At 45.5% G+C, this 20,192-nt stretch overlaps 1 protein-coding gene across 4 annotated transcripts; it reads left to right on the top strand.

Moving 5' to 3' along the window:
- Positions 1–2,302: 2,302 nt before the first annotated feature.
- Positions 2,303–19,639, top strand: irak1 (interleukin-1 receptor-associated kinase 1). Of its 4 annotated transcripts, XM_038298438.1 has the most exons (15): positions 2,303–2,522; positions 4,584–4,751; positions 4,820–4,918; positions 5,001–5,092; positions 5,209–5,421; positions 6,573–6,637; positions 6,712–6,826; positions 9,324–9,445; positions 10,853–11,063; positions 11,143–11,211; positions 15,101–15,188; positions 15,264–15,358; positions 15,454–16,000; positions 16,070–16,168; positions 19,368–19,639. In XM_038298438.1, the coding sequence occupies exons 1-15, from the start codon at positions 2,417–2,419 to the stop codon at positions 19,448–19,450; spliced, it is 2,172 nt and encodes a 723-aa protein (XP_038154366.1). In that variant the 5' UTR covers positions 2,303–2,416; the 3' UTR covers positions 19,451–19,639. The 4 variants fall into 4 exon arrangements, with proteins under 4 accessions (XP_038154366.1, XP_038154365.1, XP_038154367.1 ...); XM_038298437.1 differs by having other exon boundaries at positions 5,019–5,092; positions 15,454–16,168; XM_038298439.1 differs by lacking the exon at positions 16,070–16,168.
- The last annotated feature ends 553 nt before the right edge of the window (positions 19,640–20,192 follow it).

Raw genomic sequence — 20,192 nt, 5'->3', positions numbered from 1 at the left:
TCCTTTCAACATGTTCCCTCTGCTCCACATGTTCCCTGGTTTCACATGTTCCCTCTGCTCTGCGTGTTCCCTCTGTTCAATATGTTCCCTCTGCTCCACATGTTCCCTCTGCTCCACATGTTCCCTAGTTTCACATGTTCCCTCTGCTCTGCATGTTCCCTCTGTTCAATACGTTCCCTCTGCTCCACATGTTCCCTCTGCTCCAAATGTTCCCTAGTTTCACATGTTCCCTCTGCTCTGCATGTTCCCTCTGTTCAATACGTTCCCTCTGCTCCACATGTTCCCTCTGCTCCACATGTTACCTAGTTTCACATGTTCCCTCTGCTCTGCATGTTCCCTCTGTTCAATACGTTCCCTCTGCTCCACATGTTCCCTCTGCTCCAAATGTTCCCTCTGTTCAATATGTTCCCTCTGCTCCACATGTTCCCTCTGCTCCACATGTTCCCTAGTTTCACATGTTCCCTCTGCTCTGCGTGTTCCCTCTGTTCAATACGTTCCCTCTGCTCCACATGTTCCCTCCTTTCAACATGTTCCCTCTGCTCCACATGTTCCCTAGTTTCACATGTTCCCTCTGCTCTGCATGTTCCCTCTGTTCAATACGTTCCCTCTGCTCCACATGTTACCTAGTTTCACATGTTCCCTCTGCTCTGCATGTTCCCTCTGTTCAATACGTTCCCTCTGCTCCACATGTTCCCTCTGCTCCAAATGTTCCCTCTGTTCAATACGTTCCCTCTGCTCCACATGTTCCCTCTGCTCCACATGTTCCCTCTGTTTCACATGTTCCCTCTGCTCCACATGTTCCCTGGTTTCACATGTTCCCTCTGCTCCACATGTTCCCTGGTTTCACGTGTTCCCTCTGCTCCACATGTTCCCTCTGTTTCACATGTTCCCTCTGTTTCAGATGTCCCCTCCTTTCAACATGTTCCCTCTGCTCCACATGTTCCCTGGTTTCACATGTTCCCTCTGCTCTGCGTGTTCCCTCTGTTCAATATGTTCCCTCTGCTCCACATGTTCCCTCTGCTCCACATGTTCCCTAGTTTCACATGTTCCCTCTGCTCTGCGTGTTCCCTCTGTTCAATACGTTCCCTCTGCTCCACATGTTCCCTCATTTCACATGTTCCCTCTGCTCCACATGTTCCCTCGTTTCACATGTTCCCTCTGCTCTGCATGTTCCCTCTGTTTCACATGTTCCCTCTGTTCAACATGTTCCCTCTGCTCTGAATGTTCCCTCTGTTTCAGATGTCCCCTCCTTTCAACATGTTCCCTCTGCTCCACAAGTTCCCTGGTTTCACATGTTCCCTCTGTTCAATATGTTCCCTCTGCTCCACATGTTCCCTCTGCTCCACATGTTCCCTAGTTTCACATGTTCCCTCTGCTCTGCGTGTTCCCTCTGTTCAATACGTTCCCTCTGCTCCACATGTTCCCTCATTTCACATGTTCCCTCTGCTCCACATGTTCCCTCGTTTCACATGTTCCCTCTGCTCTGCATGTTCCCTCTGTTTCACATGTTCCCTCTGTTCAACATGTTCCCTCTGCTCTGAATGTTCCCTCTGTTTCAGATGTCCCCTCCTTTCAACATGTTCCCTCTGCTCCACAAGTTCCCTGGTTTCACATGTTCCCTCTGCTCTGCGTGTTCCCTCTGTTCAATACGTTCCCTCTGCTCCACATGTTCCCTCTGCTCCACATGTTCCCTCGTTTCACATGTTCCCTCTGCTCCACATGTTCCCTCTGTTCAATACATTCCCTCTGCTCCACATGTTCCCTCTGCTCCACATGTTCCCTAGTTTCACATGTTCCCTCTGCTCTGCGTGTTCCCTCTGTTCAATAGGTTCCCTCTGCTCCACATGTTCCCTAGTTTCACGTTCCCTCTGCTCTGCGTGTTCCCTCCATTCAAAATGTTCCCTCTGCTCTGCATGTTCCCTCTGTTCCACATGTTCCCATCTATTCTCCACTTATTTTCCTTCTACATCTCCAGTCTTTTCTTGGCGTTCCTGCTGTTCTACATCTTATCTGTTTCATTTGTTCATTATTTACTTTCTGACTCATCCGATCCTCTTTGTTCTGACGGAACCCACCAACTTCCTCATATCAGGCTCAAAATATTCTAAAGAACTTTTCTCCCCTTTAGATCGTTTTTCTTTAATAATCTTATAGTTGTGCTGACAGCAGAGTGATGGGCCGGTTCTGAATGCACCTTAATGCAGCTCTTTGGACCTGTTCAGGTTCTGTTTGGGTTTTTAGAGCTGAGGCGGAAACCGGGCTTTTATTTTGACACCGGAAGCAGCTCAGGGTGCGTGACGCTTATTCGCTCTGTTACCGGAAGTTGCCGCAAATCAGAAGTTCTAAAGTTGGTCAATTCGAGGTTTGAAACGCAGCGGTTCTGATGTGAGCCGGTCTGCGGGGTTCGGTCGGAAACATGTCAGAGCTGCGGGCCTACTTCCTGTACCAGCTGCCCACCAAGGTCCACTGGGAGTTCTGCCGCGTTATGGATGGACTGCTGGACCTGGACTGGACCCGGTTCGGTGAGTAACAACCAGGGCCCAGCCGACCGCTGCGGGTGCCCCAGAACCAGCCGAACCGGACGGAGTCACGTGGGTCGTGTAGAGACGTTCCGGGCTGAGTCACGTGATCAGGTTGGGGTTCAGGTGGGGTTCTGGTTCCGTTAGAGGCAGGGTGGGGGTGTGTGGTCAACAGGTCCGTCTGTCTAAAGGTTCTGATCAGGTTCTGTTTGGATGGTTTAGGTTCTGGTCCGGCAGAACCAGTAAAGTTCGTTTCAGTCTCTGAATTATGTTAATTAGCAGAACCAGAGGTTCTTTCAGAACAGCTTTCAGGTGTTCATGACCAGAACCGATGAACCAGAAGTTGGAACTTTAAATTTAATTTAGTAAAGCTTTTCATACAGTTCTGATGGTTTATCTGATGAAGGTGGATTATCTTAAGGATCAGGGAAAGAACATCTGGTACCAAATAAAAGTTTTCTAAGGAAAACCAGCTGATTGCATCGACTCATTGACTCTTCAGCAATCCCTCACACTAAGCATGCTTGTAGCGACAGTGGAGAGGAAAAACTCCCTTTGAACAGGAAGAAACCTCCAGCAGAACCAGGCTCAGTGTGAGCGGCCATCTGCTGAGGCCCACTGGGGTTCAAGGAGACAGAAGCAGACATAGAAAAAGAAGCATAGATACAACTGTAAAAGGTGGCCCCGTCCAGGAAACACACAGCCAGGCAGACGAGCTCCGATCCAGCTCCCATGTCAGAGGATGAAGAGAGCACATCCAGTTAGTCACAGTCAGAGAAACAGGACTACACTGGAAAACAGGCCAAGCTCCAACATCTAGAAACAAAGGTGTTGATGGCAGCAGCACAGCTGATATTTCTCTCCAGGATGGAGTCACAGCCAAACAGGAACAGACCAGATGAAGCTACTATGAGAAAAAGCAGAGAGAGCAGAAGGTTAGAGATTGAACTAACAGATTCTGCAGAGTGGGAGAATAGAGATAGAATGAAGCAGAATGATGAAAAAGGGGTCCCTATGTCCTCCAGCAGTCTAAGCCTATAGCAGCAGAACTATAGAGATAGCTCAGGATAACCTGAGCCACTCTAACTAGAAGCTTTATCAAAAAGGAAAGTTTTAAGCCTAGCCTTAAAAGTAGACAGGGTGTCTGCCTCACGGACTAAAACTGGTAGTTGGTTCCACAGGAGAGGAGCCTGAGAACTAAAAGATCTGCCTCCCATTCTACTTTTAGAAATTCTAGGAACCACTAGTAAACCTGCAGATTGAGAGCGAAGTGCTCTGTTAGGAACATAAGGAACAATCAGATCTCTAATATCAGATGGAGCTTGGCCATTTAAGGCTTTATATGTGAGAAGGAGGATTTTAAATTCTATTCTGGATTTAACAGGAAGCCAATGAAGAGAAGCCAGGATAGGAGAGATATGATCTCTCTTTTTCATTTTCATTAGAACTCTGGCTGCAGCATTTTGGATCAGCTGAAGGCTTTTAACTACAGTTTGTGGACTTCCTGATAGTAAAGAATTACAATAGTCCAGCCTTGAAGGAGATTTCTCATTTTTGCAATCTTCCTCAGATGAAAGAAGTCTGCCAGCCTTCCATGATTCGGGTCAGAACTGGTTCTGGTAGTCAGTAGGTTTCTGCTCATCATCAAACCGGGTCACATGGCTGCACCTCCTCTGACTCTCAGAGGAAGTGATGTTGCAGAACCCAGAACTTTCTGCGTTGGTGGATGTTGGTTCTGAAGGTTCCTGGGTCGGGTTCTCCTTTCTTGGTTCTGAAGCAGCTTTTACCACCTTTAGGTTTTTCTGCGCTGAAACATGAAGTGAGCCAAACAGAGAAACAGGAACCTTCTGATGTGAGAATGTGAGGCAGAACGATAGGAAACGTAGCTTTGGGTCTGAGGTTCTGACCCTACTCAGGCTGAGGTGAGGGGACGGTTGGTTCTGTGCTGCTGGACCTGCTGTCTCTGTCAGTATGCTTGGTTCTGGTTGGAAGGTTCTGATCAGTTTGTGTTAATCGGGATCCTGGTTCTGGATGCTGACCCGGTTCCGGCCCCTGTCTCTGCAGCCTCAGAGGTCCTCAGGGACCAGACGGCGGTCCGCCTGGCGGAGCGGCGGGAGAGGCGGACGGACTGGGTGATGAACCAGTGGGAGAACCGGAACGGTCGGGTCGGGGATCTGATCGACCTGCTGGAGGAGCTGCACCTCTTCAGAGCGCGGGACGTCATCCTCAGCTGTGAGTGACCTCTGACCTCTGACCTCTGACCTGAAGGACAGACCATCTTCAGCTCTGTTTCTCTGCAGGGAGGCCGACTGTGACTCCTTTCCCGCCGCCTGCCCTTCCTCCTCCTCCTCTTCCTCCTCCTCCTCCTCCTCCTCTGGAGGAGCCTGCTCTGCCCACAGGTGAGACGCTTCACCGCTAGCGACAAAGCAACGCCCTGATTGGTCCGTTACAATGATGATGTCATTCTGTGCTAATCCTCAGCTTCCTGTCTGGTTGAAGAGGGAGGAAAAGCGCTTCCTGGACCGGCGCCACCCCCTGACAATCTGCACACTGAGGACCACCAGCGCTCCCAGGTGACGTAACCTGGAATTACCGGAGAAAGTCCAGAACCCGTCTGTACCAACGGATCGGCTCAGAACGGAACCAGAACCTGCTACCAGCCCTGATCCATGATATCATCTCCCAACAGGAGCCGCACCCACCTGCCCCTGCGATCGATGATGTCATCCCTCCACCTTATTCTAACAGCCTGGTCAGCGCCGCCATCTGCTGGTCTTACGAAGAGGTGCATGCTGGGACGCAAGGTTTCTCCCCCAGCCTTCAGGTTGGAGAGGGAGGCTTTGGGGTCGTCTACCGAGCGTCTCTCAGGAACATGGACTGTGCCGTCAAGAGACTGCGACAGGTCAGCCCCACAGACAGACGGATACATTTTTGTTGCGATCGCTCAGTCTGGGAGCGGCCATTTTTGCCCAAATGGTTTGAAGACGTTTCTCTTCCATCCAGGAAGCTTTTTCACTTCAAATGTCAGAAATAGCGTTTAGTTCCAGGTTTTATCCAGCAGCCCAACAAAGCCTGGTTTTAGTTTAGAAAACATGCAAATAGAAACGGATGAACGGGTCCCCCCCTTTTGGAATGGGGGTCGTTTGGCTTCTTTGTTAGCCTGCAATGCCCCATACCTGTCTATGTCTCTGATAGGGGGGTCGTTAGAGGGAATTGCTGGCCTGGCTGAATAGGCGAGGTCTTCTGTTCTCCTGTAAAGGGGTTGGAGCTGCGATGATAGCGGGAAGGAATCAACTCTATCGCTGCATTAGAGGTTTTTGAAAGCTGAAATCTGAGTCCCCCCCCCCACATTTAAAGTTGTTTTTTCTTTCTTAACATAAATGGTTTCCTTCACGTCCCTCTCAAACCACCTGTCTTCTTTGTCCAAAATGTGAACATTCTGGTCCTCCAAACAATGTCCTTCGTCCATATGGTGTAGATGTACCGCAGAGTCTTGTCCAGAGGAGGGCGCTCTTCTGTGTTGGGCCAACACAGAAGAGCCCCCCACATTTTGTACAAAGCAGACAGGTAGTTCCCCTCATTATGACTTATTACACATAGATTGAGGTATTTCAGGTCTTTACTTCTTTTAATTTCTTGGATTTTCTTCACCAATCCTCTCAAACGCTGCGGTTCTCCCTGCTGTTCCGTTTCCTGCCATACTTTTTCCTTCCAGCTAATTTTCTCTGAATATGCCAGGTTACAGCAGTGAGCAACTAGCGTCTTTATAAGACACCTGTTGTGGCTCCGCCTCCTTTTGGCGGATGTCAGTAGCTGTCTCCTAGACATGTGGCCAACGGTCTTCCTCATGAAGGAAACGCCTACTGACCAACATGGAGCGGTCATCCAGAGGTGGCTACCTCTTGGAGTGAATTGGCTAATTGTTTTGTGGCACCATGAGTTCCCAGTACTAAGGGCTTGAAATATTTGACTCTATGTGTAATGGATCTATGTGATTAGTGCCTTCAGAGTCAGTGGATTATTCAAGCTAAATGGAACTGTTGTTGTTCACAGGACAGCGAGATGGACTGGACCCGTTTAAGGAAGAGTTTCCAGACTGAAGTGGAGAACCTGTCTAAGTGCGTAGCTCTGCGCCCATCAGGGCTTCAGAGTATAACAGCAGAATGCTAATGTGTGTGTGTGCTGTCTGCAGGTTCAGACATCTGAACATTGTAGATCTGCTGGGCTTCAGTGAAGGAACCGGAGGACTGATGTGTCTGATCTACAGCTACATGGAGAACCGATCCCTGGAGGACCAGCTGCACAATGTAACACCCAACACACTGAGCAGTCCTTCTGCTGCGTCTGTTTCATGTCCAACTGAGTGAGATGATGGCGGCTTTCTAACCATAACCGGGCCGGCAGAACCGCTTCATAGAGTTGACAATGAAACCATCTTAAGTGACCTGATGCTAAACTGTAAAACAGAACATCTTAGCTCTTCCTTTAGTCCCACCATGTTTTCAGCTCATTACTGGTTAAACTGGGGCTTAGTTCTCATACTACAGTAACTGGAATAAAGGTTTCTTTATTTCAGTTTATTTTAGTAAAATCTGCTGATCAGGGGACCTGGCTGCTGGTGAGCACCATTAGTTAACCATTTGTCACTCGACCAATCATGGGATGCTGGCTGCTGATGGTCTGCCTATTGACCTCAGCTGCCTAAGAAGGTGGAGGAACAACAGTTCATCTCATGCAGCACGGTTTTATTTGGGCTTTTTTATGTTGGTATTCTGCCCTTTTTCTAAGTGTACGTGAATTTACACATTAGGCATATTTCATGTCTTGTTGCTGTGTTGAAGTTGTATTTTTTTTGCTCGTCCATGTATTCATGTATTCCTGTGTTTTAAATGTCCTTGAGCCTTTTTGTAGGTTCCAGGTGTGTTTCAGTGTGTCCCAGGTGTGTTGCCTGTTCCAGTTGTGTTTTTCTGGGTTCCAGGTGTTTCTGTGTGTTAGAGCTATTTCCCTTTGTGGTCCATTTGTGTTTCTATTGATTTCAGGTATGGCTTTATGTGTTCCAGGTGTGTTTCTTTGGGTTCCAGGTGTGTTTCTTTGAGTTCCAGGTGTGTTTCTTTGTGTTCCAGGTGTGTTTCTATGTGTTCCAGCTTTATTTTGTTTTTGTGCCAGGGGTGTTTCTATGGGTTCCAGGTGTGTTTTTGTGTATTCCAGATGTTTGTTTGTGTTTCTATGGGTTCTAGGTCTGTTTCTTTGGATTCCAGGTGTGTTTCTGTGTGTTCCAGCTGTGTTTCTGTGTGTTCCAGCTGTGTTTCTTTGTATTCCAGGTGTGTTTTGTGTTTGTGCCAGGGGTGTTTCTATGGGTTCCAGGTGTGTTTTTGTGTATTCCAGATGTTTGTTTGTGTTTCTATGGGTTCCAGGTCTGTTTCTATGGGTTCCAGGTCTGTTTTTGTGTGTTCCAGGTCTGTTTTTGTGTGTTCCAGGTGTGTTTCTTTGTATTCCAGGTGTGTTTTGTGTTTGTGCCAGGGGTGTTTCTATGGGTTCCAGGTGTGTTTTTGTGTATTCCAGATGTTTGTTTGTGTTTCTATGGGTTCTAGGTCTGTTTCTTTGGGTTCCAGGTGTGTTTCTGTGTGTTCCAGCTGTGTTTCTGTGTGTTCCAGGTGTGTTTTTGTGTATTCCAGATGTTTGTTTGTGTTTCTATGGGTTCTAGGTCTGTTTCTTTGGGTTCCAGGTGTGTTTCTGTGTGTTCCAGGTCTGTTTTTGTGTGTTCCAGGTCTGTTTTTGTGTGTTCCAGGTGTGTTTCTTTGTATTCCAGGTGTGTTTTGTGTTTCTGCCAGGGGTGTTTCTATGGGTTCCAGGTGGGTTTTTGTGTATTCCAGATGTTTATTTGTGTTTCTATGTGTTCCAGGTGTGTTTCTTTGTGTTCCAGCTGTGTTTCTATGTGTTCCAGCTTTGTTTTGTTTTTGTGCCAGGTGTGTTTCTTTGTGTTCCAGCTGTGTTTCTATGTGTTCCAGCTTTGTTTTGTTTTTGTGCCAGGTGTGTTTCTTTGTGTTCCAGCTGTGTTTCTATGTGTTCCAGCTTTGTTTTGTTTTTGTGCCAGGTCTGTTTCTTTGTGTTCCAGCTGTGTTTCTATGTGTTCCAGCTTTGTTTTGTTTTTGTGCCAGGGGTGTTTCTATGGGTTCCAGGTGTGTTTTTGTGTATTCCAGATGTTTGTTTGTGTTTCTATGGGTTCCAGGTGTGCTTCTTTGGGTTCCAGCTGTGTTTCTTTGTATTCCAGGTGTGTTTTGTGTTTGTGCCAGGGGTGTTTCTATGGGTTCCAGGTGGGTTTTTGTGTATTCCAGATGTTTGTTTGTGTTTCTATGTGTTCCAGGTGTGTTTCTTTGTGTTCCAGCTGTGTTTCTATGTGTTCCAGCTTTGTTTTGTTTTTGTGCCAGGTGTGTTTCTTTGTGTTCCAGCTGTGTTTCTATGTGTTCCAGCTTTGTTTTGTTTTTGTGCCAGGTCTGTTTCTTTGTGTTCCAGCTGTGTTCCTATGTGTTCCAGCTTTGTTTTGTTTTTGTGCCAGGGGTGTTTCTATGGGTTCCAGGTGTGTTTTTGTGTATTCCAGATGTTTGTTTGTGTTTCTATGGGTTCCAGGTGTGCTTCTTTGGGTTCCAGCTGTGTTTCTTTGTATTCCAGGTGTGTTTTGTGTTTGTGCCAGGGGTGTTTCTATGGGTTCCAGGTGTGTTTTTGTGTATTCCAGATGTTTGTTTGTGTTTCTATGGGTTCCAGAGGAGTTTCTCTGTGTTCCCATCAAATGTTTCTTTGTTCCAGGCATGTGAGGTTCTGTCATGGCCTCTCCGGGTCAGTATTGTGGAAGGAGCAGCAGCAGCTCTTCAGTTTCTGCACCATCCCCCCTCAGGTCAGGAACCCCTGATCCATGGAGATGTCAAAAGGTCAGCGTTCCCTCTACCTGCCACTGTGCTGATGTGTTTGTTTGTTAGCATTATATGTCCCAGTTTGAGCTTTACAGTAACTTTAGTATAAAGATCATCATTCCGAACAATTCGTTTTCCAAATTTAAGGTTAATCTGTATAATCTAGGTTTAATAAATTTTTAAACACGAAATATATTATTAATATTTCTCTTGACATGAATTTCACCTTAATCATCTGTAACAACAAAGGTAATTCACTAGGAAAACCAAACAAAACTAATCGTAAGGCACTTAAGCTCTGGGGTCTAATTTTCAAAAACCACATACTTATACTTTATAAGACGTTTCTCAACTTGTACGATTCCTAAACTGTTAATCTTGATATCAACTAACAGAAAGAAAAAAACAACAAAAGAAAAGGATGTTTACATACGGAAAGAAATAAATACAATTATTGTAACTACAACATCTGAGTAAAAACATAAAGTAGCCAGACTTGGTTTTGCAGGTGTGAACATTATTGTTTGGTATTTGGTTCTTTGGACTTTATATTGCTGAAAAGGACAGAAATGGATCTGGATATTCAATTCTATTCAGTTTATTTCTATAGCGCCAATTCACAACACGTCATCTCAAGGAACCTTATAGAGACAATTCAACCAGATCATCCAGTCAGATTGATTCAAAGTTTTCTATCTAAGGAAAACCAGCTGATTGAATCGACTCATTGACTCTTCAGCAATCCCTCACACCAAGCATGCTTGTAGCGACAGTGGAGAGGAAAAACTATTAAGAATTTAAAGAAACACATTTTCATTTAAAAGCAAGAAAAGAATTCTCCTCTCCATAAAGCTAAACTGCTGCAATGATCTAGTCAGTCAACTGGCTAATTAGAAATCTATGGAAAAAGGTGAAAATCAAAAAGCACAGGAAGGATTCTCAGAACCTTCTGAAGTAGAAAAAGGGTTCAGGATCCCAACCGGACAATGGATATGTCTGCTTGCTGAACACAGGACCCATCTGGAAACTGTTATGACATCCTAGAATCAATCATCAGAACAAACAAAGCTGAGTATCATCAGCATAAACATGAATCCATATTGGAGCATAAAGACAACTGACCCAAACACTGAGCCCTGTGGTACTCCACAAGTAATCCAGATGATTTATCCGTCAGTGAAATGAGATTTAAACCAGTCTAGTGCTGTTCCCTGAATTCCTGCAAAACATTCAAGTCTTTTTTAAAGAATATTCTGATCAACTGGATCAAATGCAGCACTGAGATCCAACAGGACGAGCACAGATACAAGTCCATTATCTGAGGCCATGAGAATATCATTAGTGACTTTTTCCCAGAACTGTTTCAGTGCTATGATGAGCTCTAAAGCCGGAATTAAACTTTTATATTCTTCTGTACTTCTGCAGTTCTAACATCCTGTTGGACCAGCATTGGGTTCCGAAGCTTTCGGACTTTGGTCTGGCTCGGTACGTCCCACGCAGCTCGGCGGATTCTGCGACACAGACAACGTCTGTTGGTAAGACGACAACAGTGAGAGGAACGCTGGCGTATCTTCCTGACGAATACGTGAGAAGAGGAGAGCTGTGCATGGCGGTGGACGTCTACAGCTTCGGAGTGGTGAGAAGCTGCAAGGGCTGATGGGAAATCTGCTCTGTGGGTCTGAACCGGGCCTTAAAGTGTCCTGTGTGTATTTCAGGTTCTGCTTGAGGTTCTGACGGGGCGCCGGGCTCTAGAACGGGACAAGAAGTGTGGAGAACGATACCTGGTGAGAATACTCGACTCCTCAGCCGTTTCTCTTGAGTCACCATCTTAAATATGCCAAAAACCGCGATCAGACCTGACAACAATCAGCCTCTATTGGCAGTGGGAACAACTCACCGACTGAAGAACTTGGCCAGCGACCCAGGTTAAAGTTGTATTCAAAAGTCTTTGCTCTGATCAACATGCTGTGTGAACAGCAGACCTGGCTTGACCCGCTAATTTACGTGATACCATTGAACGCAGCGTACGGACGTCAACACAACAGTCGCTTCTGATCTAACGAGCAGAATCAACTCTGTTTCTATTCGATAAACATGGAGCCGCTCTGGTGAGGCATTCAGACAGATAATAGAGAGAAACAATGGAGCACACTGCCTCCCTGCCTTCCTTCCATGTTGCTCTCCATTGTTTACGTCCCTGATTTCTGTCTCACTGATGCTGTTCTGATACGTTAAGATGGTTATTGCCCAACCCGGTAGGGATGGCAAATATCTTATTTAATCCGATATTATTTAAACAGTCATATATTGATTATGGTTTATGAGCACGCCCCCTACTGGCTGTGTTTTAGAGCAACAAATGAAAGTGTGAATCAAACTCAAATCATGGGCCGTTTCTCAATATGTGCACCTGTGCGTTCTCATGTGCTCATGAAACATCATCAACCTCAACCCTAGTACTGTTCCAATTCCCCGGATGATGTTCTCGCCCCTCCCTATTTACCCAGCATGCATCAGAGCAGACGTTTTTGGCATTGACAGCTGTCCCAGCATGCACTGCGGCAGCAGCAACTTTCAATGGAGCGCTCCATTGAAAGTTAAAAGTTCCCTTTTCTGTTGCTGTTGTTCAATAAAAGTTCGTTTTAAGATCATTTGAGGCGAGAATATTATACTTTAAAGCGTCACTATATGGAACATTTACCGATCTTTAATGCGTAATAAAAAAAAAAAAATGTTTCCGAAGTTGAGAGGACCGCGGCAACCTGCAGACCTCACAGGCTAACGGCAGCCAGGGCTAACGTTAGCCCGTCTGCAGCAGCCAGGGCTAACGTTAGCCCGTCTGCATAGCCATGTGTGAAGGACCGCTGGCTCTGATGGCGAGTTCTTTGTCTTATTTGGCAAAATGTTCATTTAATTAGTATTTATCTCACTGTGTTCATCATTATTCCCCAATTAAATGAAAAAAGCAATAATTTATTATTATTTAGAGACCATTAATAAGAGGAGGTGAAATGCAGCTCTAGATGAGCTGAGCGTGTGGCAGAGATGGGGACTCGAGTTTGTGACTCGTACTCGAGTCGCACTTAAGTCGTATATTTAATGACTTCAGACTCGACTTAGACTTGCATTTAAAGGACTTCAGACTCGACTGAGACTCGTGATTTCCGACTTGTGAACAATATTTTATTCCAGTGTAAAAACACTTATTCAAGTGTTTTTTGTTTTACTAACTTGACTGATCGCCGCTCGCCTTACCCGCACATAGAAGAAAACTCAAAGACCCAAACCGTGAAGCACTCAAGTTCAAGTGTTTTATTTATACAAAAAGCCACAGAAAAAGTGGCATAATAAAACAGTCCTTTTCTTCTCCTGATAAAACCTAAAATTCAAGAGTTTTCCTTAAAAATCACAGGCTGGAAGTTGGGCTCCGCTTATTATGCTGCTTCTGGTGCGAGTGATCGGCCTGCAGCACCCACTGGCTGATCCACAGACTCTGCGGCGCTCCAGCACTGTTCCACTCCCTGGCATGCCACACCCCTTTCCAGACGATCCAGCTAAAAAGAGAAGCAAGGAGAACGCCAGCATCCACGTGCCAAAACCCCGTCGGAAGATATATTCCTGTTTATGCTTTAAGCGAGGGGGAGCGCTACTTACAGGCGAGGTTCCTCCTCTGCCCTAATACTCCTTACTGGGCCATCTGTGTGCACGGATCCCGCCTGCATCTCCCCCAGCAGCGCGTCCGTCTCTGTCACCTGCAGATTCCGTTCTCCTTCTCCTTTCCTTCAGACTCCTTTTATGTCGGCTTTAATCAGCCCTTGCTCACACCTGAGTGCAGCAATTACGCAGCGCAATCAATGCACTCCGCCTCCTCAGACAACTACTTCAGTCCAGTGCGCATGGATTGTCACAAGGGAGAAACAAACCAAAACAACCCAACATGCAGGAAAAATTCAAAAGCCTAAAATAAAGGAAAACAATCATATAAAAAAGAAACATCAAAACATGCAAAGCTCAAGAAGAAAATACAAAGAAAAACAAATCATATCTTCCTCTCCAAACATGCAAAGCATAAAACTAACATTAAAATGAAAGAAAACCATAAACCATATTTTCCCCTGTGCAACACACTGACGTCACTGACGCAACAGTACGAGGACGGCAGGATTGTGATTGTTTTTTTTTCCACAGTCCTCATTTTCAATAAAAGAGCAGACATTTACTGCTAAAACTAGAAAAAGTTGTAACCACAAATGTCAGGAAATACTGTAAGAAAATGCAAAATTTATCTGGAAAAAAATTTTGCGTGTGCTTTTTTTAATTGTATTTTTCATTTAGCAGTTCAAGATAATGATAATTCCATAGATATAATAGTGACCTTTAAGCTATACTGTCTCAGTGACGGAGATGAAAACACAAGGAGAAACAAGCAAGCACAAAAATTATTGCACTTTTTTAAATTAATCAAGTGATTAGAATTTTTTGTGCGATTAATTGATTATTGCGACAGGCCTTCTCAAGACTTGAGACTTGACTTGGACTTGGAAAAAATGACTTGTGAACATGTCTGGCGTGTGGTGATGTCATCAGCACGCTTCTGTTTCAGTTGCCCCAGATTTATGCTGCGTGTTCCCGTTCTCCCAGAGTCCAGACTTTCCTGGGTTCTTCAGAAGAACATACTGAACATACTTGGCGAGGAGACTAGTCCGTTTTAGTGAATTGAGAAACGGCCACGGTCAAACAGTTAATTCTGCACATACATGGAATAAATTCACAACAACTTCTGTTATATATTATATAAGAGTTTATTAACAAAAATCATTCAGCTCCAAGACAACATATTTAAATAAAAATTTCTTGACTAAAAACTAGAGAAACTAAACTAAACTACTATGGCAAAGAGGAAACATGGTTGAAAACCATGTAACAGTTTAAGATGGATTTTGTTCATGTTGAAGAATTTAGGATGTGATCAAATTAGCTTTTCATTAATGTTTTTAAACCATTTCACAATGTAAATCCATGAGGTGAATAAAACATTATTTGGCTAAATGTATAATTCAATTATTTTGTTGATTGGGAACCAATAACCTTTAGTCAAATGATTCTTTACCCTCTTTGAAATAGCTAGCTTTTTTGTTGCTGTTGTTCAGTAAACTTATGTTTTAAGATTATTTTAGGTGAGAATGTTATACTTTAAAACGTTACTATATGGTCCATTTACCGATTTAATGCATAATTAAAAAAAAACAATTTCCGAAGTTGAGAGGAGTGCGGCAACCAGCTAAGCTCCGAGGCTAACGGCAGCCAGGGCTAATGTTAGCCCGTCTGCAGCGGCCCTCACTACGTCACAGTCAGTGGCTCTCATTGGTCAGAGCGTTGGCCAATAGCCACAGACATGGTTAGAAAAACTACGGCTTGTTCTCATCAGCAATCCTCCGATGTCTCATTCATCGGGGCCAGACTAAATCACACCTTTAGTCTCCCATTTAGTCTGGTTTATCAGGCTAAGCTCTCACAGCTGTTTTATGAGCAAAACTGCATCTTGATTATATTAAGATGAAACATAGACATTGGTTCTCAATCTTCGATAGTTTATCATGGTTTATGTCCCAACGCTGCAGTCCGTCTGTGAGTTCTGGTCGTATAAAACGCTGCTCTGGTTCTGGCTTACAGCGGGACCTTGTGGATGAAGTCGACGACGGTCCAAACGGTTCCTCAGCAGAGGCCTGGAGGAGACACCTGGACCGACGGCTGATTGGAGGTCTGTGAGCGCTAAGGGGCCGACTTTGGCTCTCTGAGATCTTTCCCTCTGTTTACCTGACAGTTCTGCCTGCAGGAGGCACCGCTGAACCTGACGGATACCTGCAGATGGCGACACTGGCCCAAAGGAATCTGAGCAGACAGAGGAAGAAGAGACCCACCATGACTGAGGTCAGAAACTGCTGATTCAGTTCCAGACTGTCCTGGTTTCAGGTTCAGGTCTTCAGTCCATGAGGTCCAGGTTCTCACTCCTCTTTCTTCTTCAGGTGTTTCATAAACTGAGAGACATCGGCAGCGTTTTGAGGAGGAAACCCTCCTCGTCCGTACGGCCAGAGCCCCCTCGCCATTCCTCTCCCAGACCCCCCCGCTCCCTGGACTCCTGCATCACGGCTGTTTCCCAGCAGTTATCCAAACTGGGACCACTGGAAGCAACCTTCCCTCCCTCCCAGTACTACTCCTCTTCCTCCTCCTCTTTTGGGGCTCTCACCCCTCCCCATCCGCTCCACTCCTCCTCCCTCAGCCACCTCTCCTGCTCCCTGGCTGGCCCGTGTGAAACTGACGAGAGCCGCGGGTTCTCCCAGTACGAACTCAGACCACAGCTGAAGTCCAACGGAACCAGCTGCCAGTCTAAGAACAAGAGTCCAGCCGGACCTGGAGAGTCCCAGCTCAGCCAACCCTCTGTTCCCACTGAGGACCAGTACAACTACCCGTCCCAGCCCAGCAGCACCTCCTCAAACAGCTCTGGCCCCGGAGCGGCAGCGGGCAGTTTCTCCCCCGCCGGGTCGCTACAGTCCAACCCGGCCGGACTCTCAGGTATGTGTTCCAGACGGGTGTTGGTTCTGGTGTATCCGATCGACGCTTCATCAGACTGTGTTTGTTCAGTTCTTATCAATCCCAGCAAACAGCGACTGTTGGAGAAGAAAACTCAGTACGAGGAGGAACAGATCAGAACCACGGAACTGCTGTCTTTGGAGGACCTTTGTACGTAAACCAGAACCTTCCTACTAGCTTTCTCTTAGCTTCGATGCTACCTGCCTTGATGCTTCCTGGCTTGGAATTACCGTTCTGCTTGCTACAGACCAACCAGGCGGTTCTACTTTCTGGTTGGTCTGCAGTCCTTCGGGTCCAGGTCCAAGCTATAGATGCTAACAGCCGACGTCACAGATGTTTGAATCGAGCTGCGGCCATATTGAGTACCTGCTCTGGTCCGCTGCGCGTTGTTACTTCCTGATCCGTACTGGAAGCACCATCCGAACCATCAGCTCATGTGCAAGCAGATATTCATCCAGGTCGTCATAAATAATGTAATTATGGCACCAAAAGTACTTATTGCTAAAACAAAACTTTAAAAATTGTTATGACTTTTCTGAGACAAGTTTGAGGCTTTTTAAATTTTCTATGTTCTCTGACGTCATCATGGGACATGATCAGAGCAGTCCGGCAAAATATGACTAAACCATGTTTATCTGCATTTTAGTTGTTTCTTTCTGTAGGTTACGCACTATAGACCATAATATTAACAAGAAAGGAAAACGTCAAACTCAAAAGATTAGATTTATGTTTAAATCCTAAGCTAAAAAAGTTAGCTCCCTAAAGTAGCGATCCCATTTCCAGTGCTGATCGGGAACAGAGTGATAAAACAGATTTTAAGGCATTTATTTTCTCAGGAAATAAATAATTAACCTTTGAAACACTTTAATTTAATACGCTTATTATTTTAAGGAAGTCAAAAACTTGATTTAGGTCTTTTTTTTACAAAGTAAAACCGAAGGCGACCCGGATGTAAATGGTTGCGCGAATTAGCTGACGGTACGGATCGTGCTTCCAGGCAGATCGGGTAGTGACACGGCCGACGTCACAGACGTTCGAATCTAGCTGCGGCCATTTTGAGTACCTGCTCTGGTCCCCTGGGGAACCAGAAACACGTGCCGTCGGGTTTGACAATAAAAGATGGCGGCACCTACAGACAAAAGTGGCATATGGCATATTCCAATTGGGAACTGGCATATGCCAGTTTTGTCAAAGGTCCTACATGTTTTATCAAGACGTAGGCTGGGAAAATCGTCCGGGATTTTGGTCGACCATAGTGCAGCAGAACCGAGCCGTGAGCTCCAGAGCTGGTCCGGGAACTCCGGTGGACGGGGGAGGCAGCCAGGCGAGGACAGAGTTCCCAAACCCGATCCGGTGACGGTATGCTTCCAGGAGAGACAGGGCCGTAGAAGGTATACAACCCATCAGCAGGACAGCTATCTGCTCCTTTGTTCAAGGAGGAGCAGGAGGAGCACTGCCAGAGCCCTTCAAAATGACCTCCAGCAGGCCACTGGTCTCTGACCAAACAATCAGAAACAGACTTCACGATGGCGGCCTGAGGGCCCCACATCCTCTAGTGGGCCCTGAGCTCACTGCCCGGCACCCCGGAGCTCCATTGGCATTTGCCACCGGTTTTGGCAAGTCGGCCACTGGCGCCCTGTGCTTTCCACAGATGAGAGCAGGTTCATCCTGAGCACATGTGACAGACGTCACATGTGCTAGATTAGGGATCGGCATCCCAAACTGCTCAGAGAGCCATATTGGACAAAAAACGAATCTGTCTGGAGCCGCAGAAAAATGTAAAAGTCTTCTATCAGCCTCGTATGGCAACAGGTCTCTAAGTGTTTTAGCCCAATATAAAAAAGGACTAAATGGGCTTAACTATATAATAAGCATTAATGATTAAATGTTTATCCCGGAGCAAATGTCACTTAGCATGAGGTGAGGGAGTAGCGGTGAACGCTCTCACTGCGTGGAGGTCACATGGTATGTATAACGTTATATCCTCCTAAATCTGATGAAGGCAGCTTCCAGCTGTGAGGCGTTCCAACTGCAGGCCTTCATGCTCAATTCCCATTTTTTTGTGAAATACGCTTTTCTTTGCGTTGCCGTTCACATTTCCAAATAAATGCAACTTGTGTGTTATCTGCTGTCGGAACGGCATTGACGTCACAAGCCAGCGTGCTCTGTGTCTACGGGAGTAAACATGGATGCTAGTGCCAGTTTCGCAACCTTTAAAACACAATCTTTTTTATATAAATATTACTCTCTGCATCATTATCCGCCATGGTTGTTGTTTTTCTTGCCGCTTCCGCGTAGCAACACGCAGAATAGTGACCTTTGTCGGGTATTAATGACGTTCAGGTTGGATGAATGCGACCTGGCCGCTCAGACGCAGGTCGCATTTGAAAAGATCAGATTTATATCGGATTCAGGACCTCAGAGCCAAGCGGCCTGGGTTGCATTGGAAAAAATGAGATCTAGATTTTCAGACTCAGATTCAGGTCACATTTGGGCAAAAAAGTGGGATTTTGGTGACTTCAGGCTGCAGTGTGAACGTAATGAGAGTCTGGAGGCGGTTTAGGACAGTTCAGATGTCCAGGTGGACAGAAGGTCCATCTGTCCCTGATAGGGATGCACCATATTGGGATTTTGGCCGATATCCGATATTTTAAAACTCATGTAGCCGATAACCGATATCGATACCGATGTTAAAGCTGGACAAAAATAAGTAGTCATTGAAAATAGCAGTTTTGTTATCCATTTCTGACACTTTGAAAAATAATATACTCAAATATATTTTCATATGCTGATATCAAATTGATTTTTAAAAACGCGGTATCGATCTATTTTACTTTCAAAATCTGGTGAAATTTCATCGTTCTGTTACAAACTCTCGTGATATTTTGCAAATTCTTGTGAGATTTTGTTGGTAAAATAGATCGATACCGCGTCAATATATCAACATATAAAAATATGGCAACATTTGGTGAATTTTCGGGGGATTTCGTAGCATAACGATGACATATAGCAATATTTCATTAGTAAAAGAGATTGATATGGTGTTTTTAAATGGCAATATATCAGCATATGAAGATATTGGGATATTTTAATGGATCAATATTTTTTCCCGCGTCTTTAGAAGTTTTAAAGTCTGTAAAAAAGAAGTTTTTGAGGAAGAAGAAGAAGTAGTATTTTATTTTATTTTTTAGACTTTAGAAACTCAGAAGCTGATCAAATATGGGGTTAAATATCGGTGGGGTGGCCGATGTCCGATATTCAGTTTTAAGGCCGATACCGATAGGGGGCCGATTATATCGTGCATCCCTATTCCCTGATTTGGTCTCTGCTCATGTTTCTGTTTCCCCAGATGGAGGCGGGAGGAGCTCAGAGGAGCTGAGAGGACCAGAGGAAAGTGATGAGCTGGAGTATCTCCCAGGCGGGGGCTCCTGACGGGTCACGGTTCTGGAGCTGGGACCGTTTGGTTGTTCAGAAACTCTGAGGATCTGCTGCCAGCTGGACCCTGAACGCTCATCTACTCAGACATCTGGACAGTTCACCAAAACACCAGGAGCCTCATTTCTAAAACATTGCGTAGGATCCACACTAAACGTCTACATAATGTCCCCAAAAATGGCGAACGCCCCAAAAAAAGTCCAGATCTTTAAAAACGATCACAGCTGCACCTGAAAGTGGTTCTGCTTCTGTATGTCCAACCAGGAAGGTCAGCATGGAGGTCACGTTTAAACAAGCCAGCTGATCTATGTTAGGATGGTTACCATGGGAACCACAGGGAAGAGCAAAAAGCCGTCGTACTGAGGCTGAAGTAGAGCGGTACGAGAATGGGAGATAAATTCAGACGTCTAAAACTCACCTGGAAGTGATGGCGTAAAAGAATCAGTATAAATACCCAGTAGTCTCCAGGTAACCATGGCAACAGAGCTGTCAGACCCTCAGGACTTTATCAGGGAAATGTTTTTCTATCCGACCAATCGGCTGCTGATGACCTCATGGACTCCCCCTTTGAGCTGGTGGCTAGCTTTCCACGCACGCCTCCTCTCTCTCTCGTCGTCACGTTTTTGATCCATTTCTGTTGCTCAGCTTTGAGGTTGGAATCACTAAAGAAAGTAAACGGCCTGTGATTGGCTACTTTACAGGACATCCCGCCTCTCTAGACAGAATCATTTTCCTGGGG

Source organism: Cyprinodon tularosa, unplaced genomic scaffold, assembly GCF_016077235.1.
Source record: "Cyprinodon tularosa strain WSP-4 unplaced genomic scaffold, ASM1607723v1 ctg407, whole genome shotgun sequence".
NCBI lineage: Eukaryota > Metazoa > Chordata > Actinopteri > Cyprinodontiformes > Cyprinodontidae > Cyprinodon > Cyprinodon tularosa.
Note: the sequence above shows the minus strand (reverse complement) of the source record. Positions and strands in the feature narration are given on the sequence as shown.